At 44.6% G+C, this 22,108-nt stretch overlaps 1 protein-coding gene across 1 annotated transcript in view; it reads left to right on the top strand.

The window, feature by feature from the left end:
• LOC130110628 (NACHT, LRR and PYD domains-containing protein 12-like) overlaps nt 1-22,108 on the top strand; it is a 571,318-nt gene that overhangs the window by 534,280 nt on the left and 14,930 nt on the right. The window contains 1 exon segment of the mRNA XM_056277791.1: nt 20,721-20,894. Within this exon segment, the coding sequence (XP_056133766.1) occupies nt 20,721-20,894 (174 nt within the window).

The following is a 22,108-nucleotide window of genomic DNA, read 5'->3' as shown; positions in this document are numbered from 1 at the left end:
TTTCCTCCAGGTGCTCTGGTTTCCTCCCACAGTCCAAAGACATGTAGGTCAGGTGAATCGGCCCTACTAAATTGTCCCTAGATGTGTGTGATGGCCTGTCCAGAGTGTCTCCCCGCCTGCCGCCCAATGACTCCTGGGATAAGCTCCAGTATCCCTACGACCCTGAGAGCAGGATAAGCGGTTGGGATAATGGATGAATGGTCGGATAATCCAGTGATTCAAGTAAAAAAATTGAATGGACAGTACAAGGCTATTTCATGCCATAAGCAATCATCAGCTGATTGACAGCCAAGTTGGAAGCTGATGAGTGCGCGACGCAGGAAACAGGCTTGTACTGCTATGAGTTAAAGTTTTTTTTTCGCTACATCTGCCTTAATATATTACAAATGGGACGCAAACCCGTATCTCCTGCACCACGGGCGACAACGTTTAACCAGTCGACTAAAGGGTCCGGGTCGTAGCTTAGTATATAACTCCTTTCGTCTGGCATTTTATGAGTCGTTCACACGGCAGTTGCAGTTGGGGGTGTCCGGTTGTGATGGTGTTATTGATTTGTTGATGATTCTTGTGTTGTCGGACGATATTATGTGTTGAATGTTAGGCATGCAGCTGTAACTAATTTTGATGGCGTTCTTATTGAATATCTTCCTCAGTTGATGGTCCGGGGTAAAGAAAAGTTTAAAAAAACTGCTTACCAATATTTGTGGCCACGGTGTCACTGTAGGGCGGGTTGTACTAGGTGACGTTTCGTCTTCTGCTACGTTTGTTGGTTTGCTGGCAGTCAGTGTGTAATGGTGGGTTGTACTTGGGCTTAAAATTGTAGCCGCTCTTTTGTAATGCATCTTCGTATGGGGGTGCAGCTTCACTGAAGATGGACTCACTAGATGACAATTTTGAGAGTCTTCTATTAATGCTTTCTGGGATGTTCTTCAAAATGGAGGGTGGGTGGTTGCTTTCTCTGTGGACATACTGCAGCGTGTTGTTGGGCTTCATGTACGGCTTGTACGTGCCGTTCCTAAGGTCCATTGAGATGTCCAGAAGTCCATTTGTTTTTTGTTTGCTTCAATTGTGATTTTTAGCCCATTGTTTGAGGATATTTTGCGAATCCGCCGACCTTCTCAATACATATGTGGGTCTAACAGAGGGAACATTCAAAAAGGGGTTTAATGCACATGTGCAGTTTAGAAACAACCGTTTAAAGAATGTCACATTTAAGCCCTTATATTTGGTCATTGGCAGACAGAAACATTAATTATTCAACCACCAGGAAAATCCTCTCAAAGAACAAAACATACTCAACCAGTAGTAAAATGTGCAATCTATGTCTAACTGACACATATTTTATCATCTGCAAACCAGAAATGTCCACATTGAATAACAGGAATGAATTGGCCAGCAGTTGCAGACATAAATATAAGCACCTATTTTGTAATTATAAATAAATCATGCCAATAAACAAATACCAACCCCCCCCCCCCCCAAAAAAAAAATTAGACGGTTAGCGATCACGTTTTTGAATTTTTGAACGTCACACCTCTCCCTTCCCCATCGGACGTTGTGCATGTGATGTGCACGATGAGGCAGTAAACGGTATGCTCTTTCCCGTGTAGCTTTATTGACAGCTGATGATTGCTTATGGCATGAAACAGGCTTGTACTTGACTCACTGGATTATATATATATACTATATATATACACTACCGTTCAAAAGTTTGGGATCACATTGAAATGTCCATATTTTTGAAGGAAAAGCATTGTACTGTTCAATGAAGATAACTTTAAACTAGTCTTAACTTTAAAGAAATACACTCTATACATTGCTAATGTGGTAAATGACTATTCTAGCTGCAAATGTCTGGTTTTTGGTGCAATATCTACATAGGTGTATAGAGGCCCATTTCAAGCAACTATCACTCCAGTGTTCTAATGGTACAATGTGTTTGCTCATTGGCTCAGAAGGCTAATTGATGATTAGAAAACCCTTGTGCAATCATGTTCACACATCTGAAAACAGTTTAGCTCGTTACAGAAGCTACAAAACTGACCTTCCTTTGAGCAGATTGAGTTTCTGGAGCATCACATTTGTGGGGTCAATTAAACGCTCAAAATGGCCAGAAAAAGAGAACTTTCATCTGAAACTCGACAGTCTATTCTTGTTCTTAGAAATGAAGGCTATTCCATGCGAGAAATTGCTAAGAAATTGAAGATTTCCTACACCGGTGTGTACTACTCCCTTCAGAGGACAGCACAAACAGGCTCTAACCAGAGTAGAAAAAGAAGTGGGAGGCCGCGTTGCACAACTGAGCAAGAAGATAAGTACATTAGAGTCTCTAGTTTGAGAAACAGACGCCTCACAGGTCCCCAACTGGCAGCTTCATTAAATAGTACCCGCAAAACACCAGTGTCAACATCTACAGTGAAGAGGCGGCTGCGGGATTCTGGGCTTCAGGGCAGAGTGGCAAAGAAAAAGCCATATCTGAGACTGACCAATAAAAGAAAAAGATTAAGGTGGGCAAAAGAACACAGACATTGGACAGAGGAAGACTGGAAAAAAGTGTTGTGGACGGATGAATCCAAGTTTGAGGTGTTTGGATCACAAAGAAGAACGTTTGTGAGACGCAGAACAAATGAAAAGATGCTGGAAGAATGCCTGACGCCATCTGTTAAGCATTGTGGAGGTAATGTGATGGTCTGGGGTTGCTTTGGTGCTGGTAAGGTGGGAGATTTGTACAGGGTAAAAGGGATTCTGAATAAGGAAGGCTATCACTCCATTTTGCAACGCCATGCCATACCCAGTGGACAGCGCTTGATTGGAGCCAATTTCATCCTACAACAGGACAATGACCCTAAACACACCTCCAAATTGTGCAAGAACTATTTAGAGCAGAAGCAGGCAGCTGGTATTCTATCGGTAATGGAGTGGCCAGCGCAGTCACCAGATCTGAACCCCATTGAGCTGTTGTGGGAGCAGCTTGACCGTATGGTACGCAAGAAGTGCCCATCCAACCAATCCAACTTGTGGGAGCTGCTTCTGGAAGCGTGGGGTGCAATTTCTCCAGATTACCTCAACAAATTAACAGCTAGAATGCCAAAGGTCTGCAATGCTGTAATTGCTGCAAATGGAGGATTCTTTGACGAAAGCAAAGTTTGATGTAAAAAAAATCTTATTTCAAATACAAATCATTATTTCTAACCTTGTCAATGTCTTGACTCTATTTTCTATTCATTTCACAACATATGGTGGTGAATGAGTGTGACTTTTCATGGAAAACACAAAATTGTTTGGGTGATCCCAAACTTTTGAACGGTAGTGTATATATATATATATATATATATATATATATATATATATATATATATGCACGTGTTACAAAAATTGTATACAATATGTGGTCCATTACATTTGAACAAATTTCAATCGTTTCTTCTTTAAACTGTTGATTATTCTCAAATATCTATTCTCAGATGGCAGCCAATAAGTCTGGCTGTGGTATCACAAGCACAAAAGAGATTGCTGACTGCATGAGACAGTTGGATAATGATGCTGTGCTGACTCTAGTGCAGGTGAGATGTGCACAAACAGCCAGGCTGTGCTCGTAAACTGACAAGACTGGTTGAAAACATTTCGTCCGTGATGAGATTCCATTGAAATATCAACTTTCGTGGCTTTATTTTCAGGAATATTTTTGTTGTGCTGCACGTTGCTATCAGGATTTGTCAGTAAAGATTTTTGCCCAACCCTTTCTTCATGAAAGGTTTCCATGCATGACAGATTGTGTGTATTTCTTTGTCTCCCCTGTAAGGACCCAACGCTGAGATTTCAGGTTAGTGCTGATGGACAGCTGCTGAAAAAACCCGTGGATGAGCTCCTCAAAAACCACGAGATTCTCAACATTCCTTTCATAACAGGGGTTAATAACGACGAAGGGGGTTGGTTACTCCCTAGTGTAAGTATGAAAGTGAAATTCTGTCACTCTCACTGTGGTTTGTCTTAAATTTACCAAAACAAAAACCTGAACAAAACGGATAATTCGGTGTCCTTTTTCCTTAGTTCTTTGCTCCTCCAAACTGGACAGAAGGAATGGACCGGAACGATGCGATGACAAGTCTAGCCATATTTTTCCCTGACGTAAGAAAAACACTCTCACACGTTTCATGGATTTATGATACTTTAGTTAGTCTGTGGGGCACGGTGGTGGCACGGTGCCGCAGTGGTTAGCGCGGTCGCCTCACAGCAAGAAGGTCCTGGGTTCAAGCCCCTGGGTAGTCCAACCTTGAGGGTCATCCCGGGTCGTTTCCTCCGCGCGCTCCGGTTTCCTCCCACCGTCCAAAGACATGTAGGTCAGGTGAATCGGCATTACTAAATTGTTCCTAGGTGTGTGTGTGTGGGCCCTGTGTGATGGCCTGGTGGCCTGTACAGGGGATCTCCCCGCCTGCTGCCCAATGACTGCTGGGATAGGCTCCAGCATCCCCACGACCCTGAGAGCAGGATAAGTGGTTCGGATAATGGATAGATGGATGGATGGTTACTCTGTTTCGTAGAGATTTGATATCTTCTTTCTATCCTTCAGCCTAAAGATGAAGATGTCAAAGAGGTGGTTGCAGATGTATATCTGGGAACCTCTGGAGATCGTGTGGAGGTTAGAAATGGGTTCACTGAGCTGATTGGAGACATAATGTTCACCATTCCAGCCATTAAAATTGCAAATATCCACAGAGGTAATCTTAGAGGAAAACTTTCAAGTGCTTTAACAAGATTATAGTCACATCTTTGCACCCATATACGTACATAAATTGAGTCCCGTTACATGCATTTGTCTGACTAGACGCAGGTGCCGCTATGTTTCTATATGAGTACCAACACTCGGTGAAATTCCTGCAGGAGAAAAGGCCGAGCTTTGTTAAGTCTGACCATGGAGATGAACTCCTTGCAGTATTAGGATTCTGCTTCACCACTAACCATGTCAAAATCACAGGTAAGTAAGTAACTTTGATAATAACTTTGATAACAATGGAGGAGTGTGTGATTTTCAGCTGCTTGTATCCGCAATCTCACCCTTTCAGTCTCTACCCAAAGCTCATGAGCATAGTTGAGGGTTGGAACGAAGATTGACTGGTAAACTGAGAGCTTTGCCTTCCGGTTCAGCTCCTTCTTCACCACAATGGTCTGGCTGAAATTATTTTCCTCCGTAGGATGTCCGGGCTCAGTCTTAGAGATAGGGTGAGGAGCTTGTTCATCCAGAGGGAGCTCGGAGTAGAGCCACTGCTCCTTCGCATCGAAAGGAGCCAGCTGCAGTGGTTCGGGCATCTGATTAGGATGCTTCCTGGGCGCCTTCCTTTGGAGGTTTTCCGGGCATGTCCAACGGGGAGGAGACCCCAGGGTAGAACCAGAAATCGCTGGAGGAACTGCATGTCCAATCTTGCCTGGGAACGCCTTGGGTTCCCCCAGGAGGAGCTGGAGGGCGTTGCTGGGGAGAGGGGCATCTAGAGTGCCCTACTTAGCTTGCTGCCACTGTGACCTAACCCCGGAGAAGCTGCTGAAGATGAATGAATGAGTGTGTGATTTAAGCACTCCTCCAATCAAAACCTGACCTCAATTTATCACCATTTTAGGTTTGTGCACAGAAGAGGAGGAACACCATAGCAGAATCGTGATGAGCTATTGGGGCAACTTCGCTCGCACAGGGTAGGAATTTACCCTCATTACAGTCGCTTTAGAAGAGAGATGAATTAATAGGTGAATAACAGTGTGCCCGTAGGTCTCCTAACGGGGCTGGCTTGGTCCACTGGCCACAGTATGGAGCAGAAGGAGACTACCTGTCCATTGGGTTGAAGCAAGTCCCTGGTCAACACCTGAAGAAGGATCGTTTCATCTTCCTGACTCAAACCATCCCCGAAATGATTCGTCAGCGTCAACAGAAGAAGAAGCACAATGAGCTATAAGTGACTCCTCACTCGAAAGCATTTCCATTTTGAATACTTCACAATTAACCCACCAGTTAAGCCATAATGTCAAATGGAGACTTGCAGCCAATCAGAAAACGTTGTGAGATATAATACTGTTTACAAGTTCCTGTTGCTTTCACCGTACACTTGCACATTTTTAAATCCACAAAAATCATTCACAATCAATACAACAAATATGATACATACAACAACAAGAAAAGCTTATGCAATGCAGCCAGTGTGTGTGGTTCATCTACTAACGGGGAGCGTGGGCTGGGTTAAGACCATCATTAAATGTTAATCTGTGTATGTGTGTGTAAGGGAGAGAGAGTAACCCGAAACCACGTACCATGTGGGGACCTTTTATGGGTCCCCATGAGGGAAACGGTCTATTTTAGTGTTAGGACTTGGGTTTAGGGTTATGATTTGGGTTTAGGGTTAGGTCTTGAGTTTAGGGTTAGGACTTGGGTTGCACGGGTGGGTAATCTTATCCAGAAAGGGCCATTGAAGGTTTTTGTTCCAACCAACCAATTACACACCTGTGTCTCTTAAGTTCCTCAGCAAAGACCATACTAATTGATTAGTGGGATCAGGTGTGTAACTGCTTGGTTGGAACAAAAACCTGCACCCACACCAGCCCTTTCTGGATAAGATTGCCCACCCATGGTTTAGGGTTATGATTAGGGTAAGGGTTAAGGTTAGGCATGTAGTTATGATGGTTAAGTTTAAGGACTAGGGAATGATTGTAGTCAGTGAGGTTCCCCTCAAGTATTGACTAATCCGGCGAAGTACCGGAAGTTAACAAGTCGCCATTACTGCGGTGGCCCTTCCCTACAATACGCACGCATCTGAATGCAAGCTGTGCTAAGAAGTGTACAATTTTCTGCTTTTATCTTTTTAACATTATTCAACGTTACATTAGACAACGGTGTCTAGGAAGTCGGGAAGAAGCTGTGCAGTTATCGGCTGCTCCAACAGTAGTGGCAAACTTCAAGTTTGGAAAAAGACTGAATGCGAAATACACAAGCCTCTCATGAAGATTGCCCCTGTCTGAGACCATACAGTTCACATAGATTCCCTGGCCGTGCAGAAGACCAAGACATTCGTCAGAAGTGGATTAAGAATACTAACAGAAAGGACTTTGTTCCATTAAAAACAGCACAGTCGTTTTTGGTTAACAGTTGACCATCTATCTTCATCTCACAATGACGAACTTTGCCATCCTTTGTCTGCAGCATTAATTCAACATTATGATGGTTGTTAATGGTATGAGTATTGGACAGGTCCTTTTAGAATGATGTGTTCATTATCTGGCAGAGTGTGCAATATTTGGCCAACCCATCCAGAGCTCAGGTAATTTTGACCCTCTATTAGAGACCTGTAGCTGGTATTTTTTTGCTCATCACAAGCCAGGCGATTAATGAAATAATCTTGAATACCTACAAAAAACACTTTCGTATTTTTGAAACGTTTTACTAATATAACTGGTCTGGGATTAAATGCAATCCTTGAACGTTTACTAGCTATCTAGTACAGTCACGTTAGCATACACAAATGTTAGTTACTTCATCACTTGAAATGCGGCGGATGGTTAAGTGGTAATTTTTTTCTCTCTATCTGGCTATTGACATAACCGATGTCTAACTAGTATGTACAATTTGAATAACGTTAAGATCACCATCCATAAGGTACCTTCATCAGTAACTGGGGGCCACTGTCTGGCGTCGTCAATCCAACTACCCATGCTGCTGTCACTGCTGTCACTTAGCAGGGCAGTAGCAAACACTGCTACTTGCCACCGCAGTAATGGCGGCGTCGCTAGAGGGCGGAACACACAAATTGGTCGGCGGATTAGTCTATAGGGTGCCATGGACACAAGACAGCCTTAACCACACAAACAAAAGGAAATTGGGTAGTCAGTTATGTGCCCTTTTGAACATTTGTGTCTCCAAGCAATAAATGAATTTTAACTTTCCGTCATTTCTTGATAGAAGTGGGTTTGTTTTTTTAGAGTTGGATAAGTGCTTATAATAAAAAACCCTGCTTTTACATAGTCATTGTGTTGAAGTGTCAAAATGTCATTCGGAAACACCATCCGCACTAAAAATCAATCTAGAGAAACTTGTCAGAAATAAAACACTGGCATGATTGAATAAATGTTCCTTACAAAATCTAAAAGAATGGTTACGATATTTTTATTTTTGTAAAATATCCAAATAATAAAGGGAACCTTTTTGTCCCCAACATCAAATGTCATTAAGTCATGTCACATGTGACAAGTTAGTTTACAAAGAGAACTGAAGGTCACTACAAGGAGGAGGCAAGGTGAATAATTCACTCTGTTAAATTGTTGTTTTCTTTTTTTTGTTTTTAACTTTTTCCCCGTCCCGTCCCGGTCGCCGCTCCACCCCCTCTGCCGATCCGGGGAGGGCTGCAGACTACCACATGCGTCCTCCGATACATGTGGAGTCGCCAGCCGCTTCTTTTCACCTGACAGAGAGGAGTTTCACCAGGGGGACGCAGCGCGTGGGAGGATCACGCTATTCCCGCCAGTACCCGCCCCCCCCCCGAACAGGCGCCCTGACCGACCACAGGAGGCGTTAGTGCAGCGACCAGGACACATACCCACATCCGGTTTCCCACTGTAGTCCACCGACTTCCGGTTAATACTGCAGCGGTCATACCGGTTTGCTGGTTATTGTCTTGTGCTATTGACAATGGCCTATTTTCCGCGATGCCTGCAAGATTCACCATGGATAAATGTCAACCACATGCACACAACTGTTGACAAACTTTCCCCTGCACCTACCAGCAAACGGGTGAAAAGTTTCAAGTTGTACATGTCAAGTTACGTCCACATTTATGAGGATGAGCGGACGGACGGACGCCATCCCTGACCACCAACCTCTTCCACAAAGGTGCACCTGCGCCCCATCTCCCACAACGCCATTTCTCTTTGGCTTGGTGTTTAGTGGCCTGTAGTGTAGAACTGGACCAATCACGGGATCATTCTTTGGCCCTGCCCTAACCTGCTCTTTTGTCACTGCAGGCAGCGACTCCGTTTCGATCAAGCAGTACTGCCTGCAGGAAGGCGGAGTTGGCCGTCCAGCCTGAGCACACATTCCTTACGTCAGCAGTGTGTGGGTGTGTCTCTCCCTCTCCGTCTTCATTGGTCTTTTACTTTCACTTTGTGACCTCGGGGTAGAAATGTGTAGTAGCAGGAGCAGTAAAAGTGGGTTGTAATCCACAGCAACACAACAGTCTCATAGTGGGATATTCTTCCATGACTTGGTTTTAGTGGATCTCTGTTGCTGTTGACGTCTTCCTGCTTCATCTAGCGGACAATCAGAATAATGTAAGTGTGACTGGACTTTTCCACACTCACTCTGCTGTTTGAGACTACTCTTAAAATCTGATGTTTCTGTTCAACACCTCGTCAGAATGAACAACTGTTAACACAGCAGTGTCTATGTGGCCACGTTAACAGAAGCCGTTTGTTTAATGGCAGATTTGACTGAAACCGATTCATTTGTCATCAAGAAAAGAGGGAACAGATTCGAGGCCTGTTGATGAAGAACATTGTAGAAAGGGATGTGTAATGTCCGTAGACGCCTTGTCTTACTGACATAAGAATAATTCAAGAACGAGCCGACTTCGTAGGTTCTTAACTGTGTAGCTTTTACTAGCGTTCATCCGACATACAACCTTCATAACATGCGCTTCTAACTTCCTGTATACGTCACACGCACTGCACGTACACCCGTGAGTAGGTCAAGTTAAACACGTGACCTTTCATTCATTACATCTCCCCCTCTAAGATGATTTTCTAACCTGTATATCACCCCCCTTTTCACAAAAAAATAAAAAATCCCCCACAGTACACAAGTCCATACGCCTCACAAATCCAGCCGGATTGCAGGCTTGCTCACCCTGCCAGAGCGAGTAACATATGGTGTGGAAGTTGGCATTTCTGCTGCTCGGGACTCATCCGTGTTTCCACTCTCCCCTGGAGTGACATGGTCAGGATCCCTGCTGACAAAGGTGAGTGTTTTAGGTGTGGCCAACAGGTGGCGCCTGTTCCTTCTGTAATGTTCACCTTGAGCTGTCTCCACTATGTAGGATCTGGGAGTGGAGCTCTGACTGTGAACAACTGCTGGCATTGTCCATGTTTTCTGTCCATCAAGTTTGGTGAGTACTGCGTCACCCGAGTTCAGTGGGCGCAGTGTCCGCACGCCGTTCCTGCGGTTGTAGTAGAAAGCCTGCCTCGATTTGGCTGCGGCGTCAGCGGTTTTGATCAGTTCCTCTTTAGGCCAGGCCGGTTTCAGGTTATGCTGCAATGTGGGTAAGGTGGTTCTGAGTCTCCTACCCATGAGCAATTCCGCTGGACTGGCTCCAGTGGAAGAAGAGGGTGTAGCTCTGTATGTCAACAGGGCGAGGAGAGGGTCTTCCTGCCTTAATATGCTTTTGGCTATCTGAACAGCCCTCTCTGCCTGTCCATTACTCTGGGGGTAGTGTGGGCTTGAAGTCACATGGATGAAATCATAATCCTCACTGAACCTCCTCATCTCTTCTGAAACTAGCTGTGGCCCATTATCGCTAACTACAATTTCAGGGATACCAAAACGTGCAAATGTAGCCTTCAGCCTAGCTACAACCTGACTGCTAGTAGTTGTTGGTAGATTTAGGATCTCCAAAAACCTGGAATAATAGTCAGACACTATCAAGTAGTTTTGCTTTTTGTACTCACACAGGTCTATGCCAACTTTCTGCCATGGTCTGGATGGGAGCTCACTTGACATTAAAGGCTCTTTTCTCTGTGTGTTCTTGTGTTCTCTGCAGAATTGACATTGCTGTATCTTTGTTGTAATGTGCTCTGTCATTTTGGGCCACCACACTGACTGGCTAGCTCTCTCTCTGCACTTAGCTATCCCCTGGTGCCCGTCGTGTATTCTGTCTAAGATCACCTCCCTCATCTCTGTGGGAATGACGATACGACTGCCTCTGATGACTAAACCATCTACCTCAGATAACTCCCCTCTCACCTGATAAAAGTCTCTGACTGTCTCCGGCACTTTATCGACATACTCAGGCCAGCCGTGTCTGATGAAGCCCAACACTGTCTGGAGCTGCAGATCCCCATCCGTGCTCTGTTTTATCTCCTGCATCCTTTGAGGTGTGGCAGGCACCTGGCACACGATGGCATCAATGTGCGCTGCAACATCATCATGAGAAGCACCATCTCCGTAGCACTGCTCTGGGCCTCTGGAGAGTGCATCAGCCACAGCTAAAGTTTTGCCTGGTGCGTATTCAGCCACTGCATTGAAACGCATCAGCCTCATTAACAGTCTCTGGCACCTAATGGGCACATTATCCAAGTCTTTGCTGTTCATGAGAGGCACTAGTGGTTTATGATCGGTGACAAGTCTGAAATTGTAAAGCCCAAACAGGTACTTCTCGAACCTTTCACATGCCCAGACGCTGGCTAAGCACTCTTTCTCGATCTGTGCGTACCTTGTCTCTGCGTCACTCAGCCGTCGGGAGCAGTAGGCCACGGGCTTCCAGTGTTCCCCGTGCTGCTGGAGCAGAACGCCTCCCAGCCCGTAGCTGCTGGCATCTGCTGACACCACCGTAGCCTTAGTGACGTCATAAATGGTGAGTACCGGGGCAGTGGCGAGTGCTACTTTAAGGTCTTGGAATGCTGTGTTCTGTGCAGGTCCCCACAGCCACTCTGTCGTTGCTTTAAGCAGTCCATAAAGCGGCTGACCTACAGTGGACAGCTCTGGGACGTATTTTGCCAAATAGTTCACCATCCCGAGGAACCTCTTGAGTTCCGTCACGTTCTGGGGCTGAGGAAAGTTCTCTATTCCGGCCACTTTGTCCGGGTCAGGTCTGATGCCTGCCTCGTTGATGATATGACCAAGGAAGCGGACTTGTTTCTGTTTGAACTTGCATTTCGCTTGGTTCAGTTTGAGACCTGCTGTTTCAATGACCCCCAGCGCCTCTGCTAGGCGCCGGTCATGGATTTCCTCAGTCTCTCCATGTATAAGGATGTCATCCATGTACACCTCTGTGCCCTCTAGCCCGGTCAGAGTTTCCGCCATCTTTCTCTGGAAAATCTCTGGAGCACTCGTTATACCAAATGGAAGGCGGCAGAAAGCATACCTCCCAAATGGGGTGATGAAAGTGGTGAGCCCCCTGCTGTCTTCATGCAAGGGGATCTGGTAAAACCCACTTGCTGCATCCAACGTTGTGAAGAACTTTGACCCTGCGAGCCTTGGCATTATTTCCTCCATAGTGGGCAGCACGTATTTCTCACGTTTCACCGCTCGATTCAGCCTCCTGAGGTCAGCGCAGCAGCGAACCTCTTTCTTGTTCGGTTTCAGCACCGGCACCATAGCGGCACACCATTCTGTGGGCTGAGTCACTTTTTCAATAATGCCCTCATTTTCCATGCGCTGCAGTTCTTTCTTAACCAGTGGTACAAGTGGCAGCGGTATCCGTCTGGCTGTATGCACCGCGTATGGCTGGGCACCCTCCACCAGAGCTATTTTCACTGGGTCTGTTTTCAGCAGTCCACTTGAACCGAAAACTCCACTGACCTCATTCATCCGCTTCACTAGACCCATCTCCACTGCCTCTGGACGACTCAGCAGACAGCTGCCTCTCCCCTTGATCACATACACTGGAAAGGAGTATTGTTTCTCCTTGTAGTTGGTTGTGGCTTGAAACTGTCCTATGCAGCTGATGTTTCCACCTGGGCTTATGAAGCATGTGTCAGGAGGTCCCAGTTTTATGTTTGGCTTCAGCTTTTTAAATGTCCCTTGGTTGATAACAGTAGCGTCAGCCCCCGTGTCAATTTTAAAGGTTATTGGTACATCACGTATTGTTAAACTAACAGTCCAATCTTCCTGACTGCTCTCTTTGCCAACTTCTCCCAGAAAGTACAGCTGTTTAACCTCTTCAGTGACTTCTCTCACCGCTTTAGAGTGACATACACGCTCCCAATGTCCCTTTTTATGACACTTGTTGCACTTACTGTTCGTTGCAGGACACTTCCGCTCATCGGTGTGCTGCGTCTTGCCGCACCTCCCGCATTCATCTACTTTGTTGGTTGCCGGACTGCCGCCACCATGACGCTGTCCGCCCTTTTTGTTTTGGCGTCCGTCCCGCCATCGGACAACATTGACGTTAGCCAGCTGGGCCTCTGGTTGGTTAGCTTGGAGGCTGAGCTGCTTTGTTATTGCCTCCGCCTGGCGCACTTGTTCAATGACTTTCACCAGAGTAAGGTCCGCTGTGAGCTGGAACTGACGGGAGAGCACTTTGTCTTTTATGCCCACTACCAGACGATCTCTGATATGTTCATCCCTCTTGTCCCCAAACTCACAGTGTTCAGACAGCTCATACAATGTCCGGATGTACATCTCCGCTGTCTGTCCTGGCTGCTGGCTACGTTGATAGAAGCACGCCCTCTCATGTATGATGTTACGGCGGGGAATAAAGTAGCCGTCGAACTTTTTCAGTACGATATCATAGTCCACTTTATCACCCTCCGCCGCGAAGTCAAACGAGCTGAATATCTTTTCAGCCTCGCTGCCCATTGCATAAATCAGCGAACTCACTTGAATCTCCCCGTCGTCTTTATCCAGCTTTGTCGCGAGCCTGAAGCGCGAAAACCGTTGTCTCCACTCCGGCCATTCAACGGGGCAGTCAAACTTGAATTCACTCGGCGGATTAAACTTCGGCATGACCACTCGTGTTCCGATACACAGACTATTCTGACACCATGTAATGTCCGTAGACGCCTTGTCTTACTGACATAAGAATAATTCAAGAACGAGCCGACTTCGTAGGTTCTTAACTGTGTAGCTTTTACTAGCATTCATCCGACATACAACCTTCATAACATGCGCTTCTAACTTCCTGTATACGTCACACGCACTGCACGTACACCCGTGAGTAGGTCAAGTTAAACACGTGACCTTTCATTCATTACAGGATGGGTACCGAAACCCGCTATTAAACGGCACCGGGGACACATTAATTCCAGTTTATTTAGGCTAATTAACGTTATCTTGCACCTTTTATCTCACAACTCTGTTTCTAATTTGCAGTAAGAGTAAGACTTCTGTCTGTGACGCATTTTGGTTATTTCCAATGCAGAAGCGAGACCTCTCCGAGGGGCGGAGCCAGCTCTCTCTCTCTCTCTCTCTCTCTCTCTCTCTCTCTCTCTCTCTCTCTCTCTCTCTCTCTCTCTCTCTCCGTTTCACACACACACAAACACACACACACACACACACACACACACACACACACACACACACACACACACACACACACGGGACCCCCCTCGGTGAACAGGATCGGGGGGGGGGTGTTTCCTGCTTTTGGAAAGATAAGAATATCTTTGATAACGGCGCGAGCAGCTCCACCACAACGAGCCAACCAGCTTTTACCCGACTCCCAGTTCAGCAGCGAGGAGGCCACAACTGGTGCCAAAGCAGGCGGAGCGCCGCAGGGCGGGCGGGGCCCGGGCGGGCAGGAGGCCTCTCAGCGCTCCAGCCTCCCTGTTTGTTAGTTTGTTTTTTATCAAGAGATGACTTTTAATATCAAAACACCTATTTTACACAACAATATATTACAAAAAGCGTTTTAATTTTAACTATAAAAACAGCCAACCCCAGAGGACAGCAAGAAAAGTGAATTGGGACACACTGCCATCTGGTGGTCGAAAACTGCAAATCAGGTCTTCCTGAACTACAAACCAGGTCCTGAAACAAGGTCATTCTCATTATGGGCACATCTGCATTGCTCAAGTCAAGTCAATTTTATCTGTATAGCCCAATATCACAAATTACAGAATTACCTCTGGGGGCTTCACAGCAACACAGCATCCTGTCACTAGACCCTCGCCTCAGATGAGGAACAACTCCCTAAAAACAAACATTAACAAGGCCTTGTCTCACTTTCCAACTGAACAAAAAAAATTATATCCTTTAAAACAACTCAGGTGTTTTATTTGAGATTCAGCTCAAAGTGAAAGTGATGACGTTCTAATGTACAAATGCGCTTTTTTTATCTTCCTTTGTCAAACTTCCTCGCTTTTGCTTGATGGTAGTGAATGACACTGTGGGGTATGGGATTTATGGAGACGACATGGCCATGTTTGCCATGACACTAAAGCTCAGGAATCATTTGGGATTCCTAAGAGCTTGGCAGCTCCCGCCCCTCGGGTGTTGTCATATTTGCCCTCCTTGTCATCGCAGGCGTACGCCAGCAGGGGCCTGTTGGGGTGCCAGGCCACGGTGAAGGTTGGAGAATCACATTGCACCTCCCACAACTTCTCCCCTGTTTCAACTTCAGCGATGTCTATGAAGTGATCCTCTGAAGCTGAGGCCAACATCTTGCCATCATGGCTGAAACTCGGTGTCCTCACAGGCCAGTCAAACCTGGAGAAACAGCAGACACACACTAGCTCCTCTGTGTTCCAGAGGCTGACCAGGGCGTAGGCACTTCCTGTAGTGAAGTAAGAGCCAGTGGGATCGAACTTGATGCAGATACAGTTGGATGGATGGGCGTTGATGGGCTGAATGGGCTTCAGCTCTGGGTAACTGAGAATATTGATGTCTGTGAATGTTCTCATTCATCCAGGTCATGGTTATCCAAAGGAGATGAATCAAGTGCAACTGGACTTGGTATATATCCGTGAAGACGTTTCGCGTGGCAAAACATCGGTACACAAAAGAGCCACTCATATCTATGGCTCTGTTAGCGATGGGCGTTGGTAAACATCGGGACGCAAAGAGTCATGGACATCTATAGCTCTGACAACGACTCCTAGAGGATAGATTCTGAGTCTCATCAACAGCCAGTCAGACCAGCTTGGTCTAGTCAGAAAGGCACGAACTGAGGAAGCCTCTTGGATGAGAGGCGAAACGTCCTCATGGATAAATACACACTAGTCGACTAGTTGGTCTCAAGGAAGCCCTATTAATTAGGCTCTACTTTTCCTGGACCCACTTGCTTCAGTGAAGACCTATGATTGTTATTTAAGCCTACACACGTTCACAATAAAGAGATGCATGTGTACAAATTGTTATATCTTTAATCTGTTTTATTTGCACCATAATTTAATTTGGACCATAATGTGTCACTACAAGTAACACGTCGCTTACTAACGACCAGCGATTCCCTCTCAAAATAGTGATTTGCCAAACTGACGTAGGACTAATCTACATATATCTGGATGGTATATTTAATTATTTCAAGAGATTAAGAAAAACTAGTCAGATCCATCAGGAACATCGTAATAAAAACAATAAACAAGCTACTTATTTACTCTATCTTATTCACTTACTTGATTGTATTTATGTTCTGTTATTTTATTATTAATATTACAATATATTTTTATCCATCTTATCGATTTTGTCTTTGTTTTTTTTGTTGCTTTTTTTGTTTTTTTTTGTCTTGTTTGTTTAAACTATTTTATCTACTTTATTTGTCTAGTTTTATTCAAATCTATTTTATTGTCATTAATCTCAAATTGTCTCAAATGGATCTCTTATCGGCTTGTCAGTCATCTGTGAGGCACTTTGAACGTCACTAACCTGTATGAAAGGTGTTATTCAAGAGTGACCAGTCTATAGAAATACCTCTAAGATTCAAAGATGGACAGCACTCTACTGAGCAGAGGTCAGAATTAAACAGCTGATATGAACAGATGGTTTGGTTGTTATCAGACTCTACTGAACAGACAGAGGTAACAAGTCATGACACATAGAATTGGTCTGAACCTTCTGTTGGTTTAGTTTCTTCTCTCAAAACATCTCATCTAATAATCACATCAGTATTTACAGTGGTGTTCACCTTGTGTTTCTACCTGCATCCATCAGGACACAACACCTCAACCTCCTGTGTGTGTGTGTGTGTGTGTGTGTGTGTGTGTGTGTGTGTGTGTGTGTGTGTGTGTGTGTGTGTGTGTGTGTGTGTGTGTGTGTGTGTGTGTGTGTGTGTGTGTGTGTGTGTGTGTGTGTGTGTGTGTGTTGCCAGATTTGAATAGCCCAATCAGAGCCCTGAACCCACCCAAAAATAGCCCTTTTTTTTACTGTTTAGTAGAAAGTTTCTCTGTCCGTCCGGTGTGTGTATGTAATAATAATTATGTTTATCAGAGCCATTTTTACCCACTCAATCAAATAAAAAGTAGCCCAATCTGCCAACGCTGCGGTCATGTGTGTGTGTGTGTGTGTGTGTGTGTGTGTGTGTGTGTGTGTGTGTGTGTGTGTGTGTGTGTGTGTGTGTGTGTGTGTGTGTGTGTGTGTGCGTGTGTGTTGATATCTAGAGACCTAACATGTCATGTGTTCTCCACAGAGACCACCAGGAGAGGTCAGAGGTTCTCAGTCGTCAGTCTGTCCAGGAGCATTAAACAGACCTGGACTCCATATTTATGGTGTGTAAATGTACATCAACACCTTTTACTTCACCTACAAATGAAATGAAAAACAACCATTCTGGTCATAATGGTCTTCATGCTCCACTGTTTACATCAGTGGGTTTTAATCAGTGACAGATGGGCTTGATGTTTTGTTCCATGAGTTTAACATGCAAGTTTAATTCATATACTGATTCATTTCCAGCTGCTTGAGGAGAACATTGTCACTTTTGTGAAGAAGGAGCTGAAGAGGTTCCAGAAGGATCTGAGTCCAGATTACCCAGAGTGCTTAGAGAGACAGAGGGAGGAGGAGGAGGAGCAGAGGAGGAGTCCCAGAGAGGCACTTCTGAAGATCACACTGCACTTCCTGAGGAGTATGAAGCAGGAGGAGCTGGCTGACTCTCTGGAGAGCAGTAAGAGACTCTTTATTCAAAGGCCTCAACACCATGTAAAGGGTCAATAGAGGCAAAGTGGGAGGTGGAATTGTTTTCAAACCCTGCTGAAAATGTAGATTTATCACAGGAGGTTCAGACAGTTTCCATTTGGATGGTAAATGAAAAGAAATCTAATGGATAATCTGGTTAAACTATTGATTGGTTAATGAGGGTGTAAAATGCTGATGACATTGGTTCACATCAGAACAATAATACCAGAGAGAACCTCTTTAAGACATCATCACTGTCACCATAATCCCAGTAAAGATCTCCTATCTAATACATGGTTACTACAAGAGATGTGATAATAGCCATCAAAATATTATTACAGTAGAAAGGAATTATTATTAATGAACATGTTTTTGTGGAAATGTATTTGGATAAATCTACCCTTTATATAAATTATATACATGTCTTCATTGTTTGTTTTAATTAAAACCTGCATGTCCATCCACCAGTGATGAGCTGAATTAATACTATGGAGTTTGGTAAAGTTTCTGTTTCTCACATTTACAGTAACATCCACTCACTGATTCCCTGGTTTGTTTATTCAGAAACCCCTGTTCCCTTGTGCCGGAGTAACCTCAAAGCAGCTCTGAAGGAGAAGTTTCAGTGTTTGTTTGAGGGTGTTGCTAAACCAGGAGAGTCAACACTTCTGAATCAGATCTACACAGAGCTCTACATCACAGAGGGAGGGAGTGGAGAGGTCAATAATGAACATGAGGTCAGACAGATTGAAACAGCATCCAGGAAACCAGCGAGACCAGAAACACCGATCAAATGTGAAGACATCTTTAAACCCTTACCTGGACAAGATAAACCAATCAGAACATTGATGACAAGGGGAGTGGCTGGCATCGGGAAAACAGTCTTAACACAGAAGTTCACTCTGGACTGGGCTGAAGACAAAACCAACCACAATATACACTTCACATTTCCATTCACGTTCAGAGAGCTGAATGTGCTGAAAGATAAAAAGTTGAGCTTGGTGGGACTTCTTCATCACTTCTTTATTGAAACCAAAGAAGCAAGAGTCTGCAGCTTTGACGAGTCCAAGTTGTGTTCATCTTTGATGGTCTGGATGAGTGTCGACTTCCTCTGGACTTCCAGAGCAATGAGATCTGGACTGATGTCACAAAGTCCACCTCAGTGGATGTGCTGCTGACAAACCTCATCAAGGGGAAACTGCTTCCCTCTGCTCGCCTCTGGATAACCACACGACCTGCAGCAGCCAACCAGATCCCTCCTGAGTGGGTTGACATGGTAACGGAGGTGAGAGGGTTCACTGATCCACAGAAGGAGGAGTACTTCAGGAAGAGATTCAGAGATGAGGAGCAGACCAGAAGAATCATCTCACACGTCAAGACATCACGGAGCCTCCACATCATGTGTCACATCCCAGTCTTCTGTTGGATCACTGCTACAGTTCTGGATCATGTGTTGAGAACAGATGTGAGAGGAGAGATGCCCAAGACCCTGACTGAGATGTACATCCACTTCCTGGTGGTTCAGTCTATCCAGGGGACTGTGAAGTATCATGGGAGATCTGAAACAGAGCCACACTGGAATACAGACAGCCGGAAGATGATTGAGTCTCTGGGAAAACTGGCCTTTGAACAGCTGGAGAAAGGCAACCTGATCTTCTATGAAGCAGACCTGACAGAGTGTGGCATTGATATCAGAGCAGCATCAGTATATTCAGGAGTGTTCACACAGATCTTTAAAGAGGAGTGTGGGCTGTACCAGGACAAGGTCTTCTGCTTTGTCCATCTGAGCATTCAAGAGTTTCTGGCTGCTCTTTATGTCTTTCTCTCATTCATCAATGATTGAGTCAATCTGCTGTCAGCAACGCAGTCAACCTCCTGCAGGTCTAAACCACTTGGAGACAAATGTGAAAAACCAGACCTCTACCTGACAGCAGTGGACAAGCCCTTAGAGAGTCCAAACGGACATCTGGACTTGTTCCTGCGCTTCCTCCTGGGCCTCTCACTGGAACCCAATCAGAATCTCCTACGAGGCCTGCTGGGCAAGACAGGAAGTAAGTCACAGACCAATCAGCAAACAGTCCTGTACATCCAGAAGAAGATCAGGGAGGATCTCTCTCCAGAGAGAAGCATCAATCTGTTCCACTGTCTGAATGAACTGAATGAGCATTCTCTAGTGGAGGAGATCCAACAGTACCTGACATCAGGAAGACTCTCCACAGACCAGCTCTCTCCTGCTCAGTGGTCAGCTCTGGTCTTCATCTTACTGTCTTCAGGAAAGGAGCTGGACGTGTTTGACCTGAAGAAATACTCTGCCTCAGAGGAGGGTCTTCTGAGGCTGCTGCCAGTGGTCAAAGCCTTCAATACAGCTCTGTAAGTATATGGATTAGGCCTTTTAAAGTATTAAATATATTACGTGTTATTATTTTTCATTGGTGATAAAATATTGTTTTATTACACTGATTATTGAAACTGTTATTGGGGTTACAGGTTCTAAAATCAAAAGTATTAAAGACATTAAAATTATAGAATAATTACAACTAGTAAAACAGTAGTTGTAATAGTTGTAAGTAGCAGTAATCATAAAAGAAGCAGGTAGTAGTGGAATTAGCAGCAGTAGTAAAAGCAGTAATAGTAGTAGTAGTAGCAGTAGTACTAGTCTAGTAGTAACAATGGTATTAGTAGTCACAGTAGTTGCAGTAGTAGTACAAATTGTATTATAACAAGTAGCCGTCGCAGTTATAGTAGGACTAGTAGTAAAAATAACAGCAGTAGTGGTACTCTTGTAGTAGTAATATTTTGTTATTTCCATGTTTAGATGAGTACTACAATAAAGTACTATTATCCAAACTGTTGTAATGATGAAACAGGTAGTAAAATCAAAAGTATTAACGCCATTACAGTGTGTTTGTGCGTGTGTGTGTCCATTCAGGTTGAGTTTCTGTAATCTGTCAGACAGAAGCTGTGAAGTTGTGTCCTCAGTTCTCAGCTCCAACTCCTCTAGTGTGAAAGAGCTGGACCTGAGTAACAATGATCTGCAGGATTCAGGAGTGAAGCTGCTCTCTGCTGGACTGGGGAGTCCACAATGTAGACTGGAAACTCTCAGGTCAGTGTTCCTAAACCTCTACAACACAGGACCACTTCAGTCCTCATTACATCCACTTTAATGGCAGTCAGTACATCCTAACCTGGGTGGTCTTTTCTCTGACTGGAGGAATTACAGACCAGTTGTAGTAACAAGCTCTGGTTCTACTTTCTACTTCCTGTCAACTGCTTTCCATGAGCACATACACCAGCAAAGAGTTCATGTCTACACATTACAAATCAATATAGTTTGGTTTTCAGAGAAAAATGTGAAATAGTCTAACAGGCATAGCAAGGCCTTCCTTCTGCCCATATTCCAACTACATATTTATAATTCCTATTTCTTGTTTCAGTTTGCAGTGTAACTCTGTTTTCACCTGAAAAATACTGCACTGGTTAAGCTTATATTGTAGTGTATCAAACACAACTTAAATACACATGTGCTTGTATGAACACATGAATGTGAGGTGGTAACCCTGTGTAGAGGTTCATGTTTTAGTGGTTTTGTCTGTCTTTTAAATGTGGAGGTACAGGCCACAGGTTCTGGGGTGAAGAGCGACTTCATCTACCTATTACAGACACACTGTAGGAGTGAAGGAGGCATCACTTCCTCTGGCAGTGTGTTCACACTCACATCTCTACTATGACAACACAAAAGGATGCATTGACCTCTGCAGCTCTCTGAGCACACAATGTGTCCTCATCACTGTACCCTCCTAAGAACAAAACATAACAGTGTGTTAATGACATCATCTATATGATGTGTACTCATCACATGATCTATAAAGCTATGTGGTCCTTGTTCACTGCTGGGTTTGATACCTCTCTGTGGGGCTTCATGACTGTGTGTGTTGGCTCATTAATATCAGCATTTCCCTCAAAAGTGCAGATGGTCAGTACACTCAGCCACATGTGCTCACATCACAGCTGTAAAGCATAAACTCTCATTTCCATAGACTATCTGCTGTCAGAGAGGTCTGCTTGGAGCTGCCAGCAGCAGGGCCCCAACACACACCTTTCTGGATCCCCACCATGTTAGACCACCCCTCATTATTAGAGATGGACAACTTCTTTACTGGAGGATCTTCTGGCAGAGATGGATGCCCTCCTGTCCTTTTTAGTTCACTTTTTTATTTTTATTCAGTTTGGTGCAAATCATATAAAGTGTTAATGTGTTGTACAGTAGCACACATTCACACCACTGAAAGAATAAGGACAGGGAATACTGACCACTTT

The sequence above is a fragment of the Lampris incognitus genome, chromosome 1 (assembly GCF_029633865.1).
Source record: "Lampris incognitus isolate fLamInc1 chromosome 1, fLamInc1.hap2, whole genome shotgun sequence".
In the NCBI taxonomy this organism is placed as follows: domain Eukaryota; kingdom Metazoa; phylum Chordata; class Actinopteri; order Lampriformes; family Lampridae; genus Lampris; species Lampris incognitus.
Note: the sequence above shows the minus strand (reverse complement) of the source record. Positions and strands in the feature narration are given on the sequence as shown.